Raw genomic sequence first — 6,754 nt, 5'->3', positions numbered from 1 at the left:
ACTGCTCCTTATCCCTTTAAATGAAGATGTCATCGTGCTCGGCAATTTCCGGAAGCTTTCGGCTCCTTCCGTCCATCAGCGATGATTCCTTCTCGGCTATTTGCTTTGAGGCTGGCGAGCGGCCACGCCCCCTGTGGGCCGCCTCGTCCAATGAGAGTGCAGGAGCTAGGGCAGAGTGTGTGTGTCTGTGCCGAGAGGCGGGGTGGCTGGGGCCCGCTGGCGCCTGCGCAGTGCTCGCCTCCCCCGCTCCGTGCTGTGTGTGTGATGTCTGGGCTGGAGAGTGGATTTTAAAGATGGCCGGAGCGGCTCCCGTCTACTGTGTCTGCCGGCAGCCGTACGATGTGAGCCGGTTCATGATCGAGTGCGACATCTGCAAGGACTGGTTCCACAGCAGGTGAGGAGGCGCTGCAGCAGCTGCGGGGGGCTCGGGGGCTGCTGGGAGCGGAGGGGACGGCGAGGAGGGCAATAACAATAAGGTGGTCTTAGAGCTAATGAGAAGTCCGGGCCCAGGCTGGCACAGAGAGAGCACCCACCTCCTGTGGGCACTGGATGGGGGGGCATTGCTCCCTGCACCCCAAAAGTTACTGCCTTATGGAGGTGCTGGGAAGAGTCCAGACCCCTGAAAGTAATGTCACAGTGTGCCCCCAAACTTGTCCGAACATGGGACCCCGAAAAGTCTCATCCCGTCGGTGCAGATAGTTGTGCCACCTGGAAGCAGCGCCCTGCGGTTGTAGGTGGTCCCCAAAACTTGTCCCGATGGTGCACCCCCAAACATATCCTTACGTCTGCACTTGTCCTGCCCGAAAGCTGCGACTTAGTTCGTTCGCCCACGTCGTGATGATCGGTGCACCCCAAAATGGTTATCTGGAGGTTGCACCCCCAAAAAGTATCATTACGCCTCTTCTTGTGATTGCGCCCCCGAAAGTGCTAACCATGCCGTTCATTAATGTTGTGATTGTTGTCGCTTTCCCCCCCCCCCCCCCCCCCCCAAAAAAAAGTGTCCGGAATCGCTGACCACCGCTCATGCCTGTGATTACGTTCGCCCCCCCCAAATCTGTTATCTGAACCCCTTAAACTGTTATGTCTCTGCTTATAGTTATGTCCCCCATAAGCGGTAACCTGGTCGTCCCCCCCCATGTTGTGTACCTCAAAAGTAGATCACAATCGAAGTTTGTTTCCCCAAAATCGGAAAACCTGCTTAAATCATTGCCCCCTGAAAGTGTTGACCCGGTTGAGGTAGTTGCCCCCCCAAAACTGTTGCCCTGCAAATGTACCCTCATTATGTCTGCGCCTATAGTGCCCCTCAAAAGCAGTGACCTAATGACCTAGTTTGCACCCCCATATCATGGTGACGGGTGACCTGCTCCATTCTCCTATATTATAGCTGCACCCCAAAAACTGCTGCCCTGACATTGTACCCCTAAAAGTATTCTTATGCTTTCACCAACAGTAGTGTCCCCCAAAAGTGTTGGCCTGGCCGTCACCCTCTGTCATGATGATCGATGCCCCCAAAAGTAGCTGACAATCTGACTTAATGTTACCCCAAGATCGGAGGAATGCTTGTCATTGCCCCCTAAAAGCTGTTGACTGGGTTCGTTGTCATCGCACCCCTAAATGCTTCATCATTATGTCTATAGTTCCGCCCCAAATGCAATGGCTCACCCCCCCGTTGTGATGATGGGCCCGCCCCTAAAAGTCATTCACCATCTGACTGTTACCCCCAAAATCGACTTATTTAAATCATTGACCCCCACAACCGTTGTCTAGACGTACCCCAAAAAGTATCCTTGTGTCGACCCTTAAAATACCCTCAAAAGTAACGACCTGCTTTGCCTCTTTATGTAATGATGACATTTGACCCCCAAAAATAGTTTCCCGTCTGACGTGTAGTGACCCCCAAATTAAAGACATGGGGGAAGTCGCTACTCAACTCCTCAAGATGGTGACATGTCGACCCCAAAAGTCGCTTTTACGTTTAAGAAGCCCCCTAAAAAGTAACATCTCTAGTTACTGGTGACCCCCTTAAAAAGTGGTCCTGCATCTGCTCCCCAAAAACTAGTGACCTCTCATAAACCCCTTAGAGCGGTCCTGCATCTGCCCCCCAAAACTGACATTTCAACGCCCCCCAATATTTAACTAAGTTTCATAAAGTAACGATGTGTTTAGGAAGTAAGTGCTCCCCTGAAAAATAATGTCTTTGGGGGGCCCCTCTAGCACCCCGACTTATAGTGAATGCCCAGTGACTAGCGAGTTTCCCCTAAAGGCAAAAGTCGGGGTTATAGGTGACCCCTAAATGGAGTTTTCCCAGCGATCGTTAACCATAACCCCCTCCGATAGAATGGTATAAGCTGCAGTGACTCCCCTGCCCCCGCTGTCAGTACGGAGCAGGAGTTGTGTGAGTGGTCGGCGTGGGCGCCGCCGCCGCTGCGGTACGACATGTGCTTTGTGACCTTTACGTTGCACCTTACCATGAGGTGACAAGCAAGATGTCGCCCTGTTGGAACGCGGCTTCCGATGGCTTTACCCTCCAGCCGCAGACCATAAGTCGCGGTCGCCCACCGTCGCCCGCCGTCACGGCGCGCTTCTCTCCGGGGGTCTTTGTTATGTAATGACTTGTGATGTCGGATCACTTGGGAACTTTGCGGTCGCTGGGGACGCTGCGGATGGGACGTGCGGCGCGGGGAGCCGTCCCGTCTGGGACCTATAGGATCTATATGTCTGCAGTGCTGGTTTGTGGTCACTTAGACAAAGGAGGCGTCGGAGCCGGCCGCACGGCGGGCAGCAGCGCAGGTTGTGCTCGTTATTGCGGCTGTCGCTCGTGTTTCTGCTTTTATTGTGTGGCTTGTTGTTTTGCTCCGCTCGCCTCGCAGCTTTGTTTTCAGACATCGGGCCGGGGGTATTTGCTCAGACGCCGGGGGAGGAGGGAGGCTGTGATTGTAAGGGGAGCCGCTGATTGACAGCATGGCTGTGAGGACATTTAAATCCTCCCCTTTAAACAAAACAGGAGTGCACGCCGCTGCCCCTGGTGTCCGCAAGGGTCCATTGCAGGCCCGCTGTGACAATGCTGCTGTTTTCCTCTTCCGTGACGTTCGCCTGCTGCCGGTTTGACCTATTGTGTTTGTGTTTTGAGCACGGAAGGAATGCGATGTTACATAATGGAGGGACGGGACGTATCCCTGGCGCGGTCTTGAGTTTTTAGTTTTGGCGCTGGGGATAAGAGCGGCGATCTGCGGCTTGTGTTTCCCTCTCTGATCTTGTGCTGAACGGGGATGTCACGCGGACGGGGAGTTGGTTGAGCTCCAGCCGGAGAGGCGCAGAAGAGCTTTGGCAGTGACATGTAAAAGTTTTGGCAGTGGCTGAGTTTCTTGCAAAAGTTTTGGCCCGTCGCCTCCCCCCCCCCAGGGCCCTGGCAGGGGCGCATGTGCTGGAAGAACTACCCCTTGACAGTGCCAACATTGCGCTGCTTGCAAGGGTCTGCACCATACACGTTTTCTTGCACCTATAGCTGGCTGGCGTGTCTCCCCGGGTGGAGGGGGTGTTCTTGATGCCACTGCTCTCTTGGGAGGCCCCTGCTGGCAGTGGCTGGCACGGTGAAAATTATCCATTGACTATGCCAGCTTTGTGCTACATTCAGTGATCTCCGCGACTCAAACGCAATTCGCCGGCTGCCTCCCCAGGGGTCCCCGTTGGCAGTGACTGACACGGTATCTGTTGACAATGCCAACTTTTGCTCGTGCCACTTTGTGCAATATTAAATGGCCTTCACTGCACAAACGCAATTTCTTGCACCCATAGCCAGCGCGCCTCCCTGGGGAGGTAAACGGGGTCCTGGCAAGGGTGTTGTGCCTCCTGTGGTAAGGCTTGGCAGGGGCATGGTGGCACAAAATCTTTGGCAGCAGGTAAAAAATTGTTGGCAGCGGCTGAAGTTCCTTCATACATTTTGGTAGGGGGCTGGCGTATCTCCCCTGTGCTTTGGCTGGGGCTGGTGAGACTCCCCAGGGGGCCCTGCTGGCATTATCTATTGACATTACCAACTTGTGCCCATGCCAGCTTTGTCCTGCTTTCAATAGTCTCCATGACATAAACTCAGTTCCTTGAACCCACAGCCAGCACACCTCCTTGGAGTCCCTGGCAGTGGCCTCTCTCTCCTCCCTGGGGGGTCGTGGCAAGGTTTCATACTCATTGACCATGCCAACTTTTGCTTATGCCAACATAGTCCTGCTTTCAGTGGTCTCTCCGACTCAAACATGTTTCCTTGCACCCAAAGCCATCTCCTCTTCCCGGGGAAGAGCCGTCACCTTTTCCCAGGGGCCATTGTTAGTAGGTATAGTGGCACAAAGTCTTCTGCAGCAGGGAAAGAAATTTGGCAGTAGCTGATTTTTTTTTTGCAGAAGTCTTGGTAGAGGTCTGGCACGTCTCCCCGTTGCCCTGGCAGGGCCTGGTGTGAATCCCCAGGAGCCCGGGCAGAGGTTCTTCAGTTGGAAGGATTATCCGTTGACCATGCTAACGTTGCGCTACTTTCTATGGTCTCCACGACCCAAAGACTTTTTCTTGCACCCGTCTCCCCGGGGACTTGGCAAGGGCCGGCACTCTTCACCCGGGACCTGGTATGGGTTTGTGTGTTGGGTGAAATTTCTTCACCACTACAACCTGTTACCTTGCACCCATATCTCGGTTGGTAGGCATGGCCCAGGTCATCGTTGCCCTTCTTCTCTGTTTTCCATCCTTGTGCATGTAGTAATTTATTCCCCTCCGCCCCGGGCGCTCTGAACGACGTATGCTCGGATGCTTTGACAGCAGAATTGCTCTGGTGTGACGGGAAGTTTCTCGTTCTATCAGATGTGTTATTGACTCCGCTCCGTTGGCAGACGCCGAGGCGGTGCTACAGATTTAAGACTGAAAAGTGGATTTTGATGAGAACGCTTTATGGTGCATGCTGGCAATGCCTGGGACGCTGATGATGGATGTCTGCGCCGCATTTCACAAGTCCGGGTATATTTCCATGAGGTTGGAAATTCATTAATTCGTAAAAAGGGTTTTATTCTGCCTCGTTATTACTTTACGGCTGACATAACGTACGGGAACTTTTGGATGCCGGATATGTGGTGTTTGCTCTGATGGAAGGTCAGACCCATTTAAAAGGGTTGCTTGTACCAGCCCAAAACTCGGGGCTACACGACGACCCTGGCCAGGCGCCTAGAGATGACCGTATGGCTCTGAGATCTCATAGAGGCCAATGGTGGTCGCATTACGACTCCTAGGTAGCTGCGACCTGCGGGGAGTAAGTCCAACTGAGATGTTGGTTCCGGCTACTTGCAAGCCACTTTGTGCCCCGAGTTGATCACTTGGGGTCGGACTGCTGAGACCCCCAACGATTCGGAGACTGGTAAACCTGAATGCCCCTTAAAAATGGCGCAGGAGCACAGATAATTGCCCGCCGCTCCATTTGCTTCTATGGGGCGGACGGAGCGCAACGCACTCAGCAATCGTCCTCTGTCCTAAAGTAGTGTATGGAGCGGAGGTCGAACATGAAAAACGGCGCTCTATTTGCATGGAGCATTCCGGTGCGCTGCGGGTCCCAGCGACCCCCGTGGATTGGAAATAAATGTCAATATGGGGAAAACCCCTTTTAACAATCAATTTGGAAGCAGCATTGCTGCGATGGCTGCTACCTGCGAACGCTCGCCCTAAATGTGAGCGCACTGATGATCAGCTGATTACTTCTGACTGCTTCAAGGGGTTGTCGGGCTACAGGACGACATCCCTTTAATAGGGCCCATTATAGTAAAATAATGAAGTGAGCTGTACTTGTCTCTCCACCGCCGCCAGGATCCAGCACTGCAGCCCCGCTCTGGTCCCGGTGATTGTTGTGACAGCTGACATCACAGGAAGTCAGGTGACCGCTGCAGCCAGTCAGGGGCTGCCGGAGTCGCTGCTCTTTGTGATGCCAGGGGTGCGGGAAGGTGACGCTGCAGCGGTCACCTGACTTCCTGTGAGATTGGCTGTCACAACAATCACCGGGACCAGAGCGGGGCTGCAGCGCTGGATCCTGGCAGAGGGGTAAATGCTGCTTACAGGGAACCCTATTAAAGGGATGTTGTCTGGTACTGGAAAACCCCTTTAAGCCCCAGCAATCAGCTGGGACCACACGTGTCACCTGCACTGATATTATAATTGGAAGAAAGCAGCCATGTTTTTCTAACCCTCGACGATCCCTTTAAGGGAAATGTACCTTTTAGAAGAAATGCAGAATCTACGACTGCAGAGAGGAGACGGACTCCGGGATATATATCTACCGGCCGTGTTTTGTGCCTTCAATTGCATCCTACCGCTCATCCTGCCGCCCGCCGCCCTCCTCCCAGCCGTACCCAGCGTGCCCTCTTATTTGGGACTGACTAGTAGCCCTGGGTATCCAGGAAGGTATTGTAGTCATGGGTTTGTGTGTGGAGGAGATAAGGGGCTGCCTTTGATGTTGCAGAAGGGGATAATCCAGCATGAATTGATCCGTAGAATTACAGTAGCTTCTATTGTCAGTCAACAAAAAGGAAAAAATCGCTGTAAAACCTCAATCCTGGAGATTGGAGCGCATTGTCCTTGGGGTGCCATGATAAAATTCAGGTATTTAAGACGCTGCAATTAAGATGGATGACGAGCGTCACCACAGAGATACTAAAGGTTTGTTGGGCCCAGAAAAAAAGTCGTCAGTTTACCATTAATTTATAGTTTATATTTAGAATTATTCTACATAAAAAGT

General features: G+C 53.1%; 1 protein-coding gene across 1 annotated transcript in view; it reads left to right on the top strand.

The window, feature by feature from the left end:
• Positions 1–267: 267 nt before the first annotated feature.
• Positions 268–6,754, top strand: part of KDM7A (lysine demethylase 7A) — an 85,434-nt gene continuing 78,947 nt past the window's right edge. The window contains exon 1 of the mRNA XM_066590238.1: positions 268–394. Coding sequence (XP_066446335.1) covers positions 294–394 — 101 coding nt within the window. The 5' untranslated portion in view covers positions 268–293. The remainder of the gene's footprint in view (positions 395–6,754) is intronic.

The sequence above is a fragment of the Eleutherodactylus coqui genome, chromosome 2 (assembly GCF_035609145.1).
Source record: "Eleutherodactylus coqui strain aEleCoq1 chromosome 2, aEleCoq1.hap1, whole genome shotgun sequence".
In the NCBI taxonomy this organism is placed as follows: Eukaryota; Metazoa; Chordata; class Amphibia; order Anura; family Eleutherodactylidae; genus Eleutherodactylus; species Eleutherodactylus coqui.
Note: the sequence above shows the minus strand (reverse complement) of the source record. Positions and strands in the feature narration are given on the sequence as shown.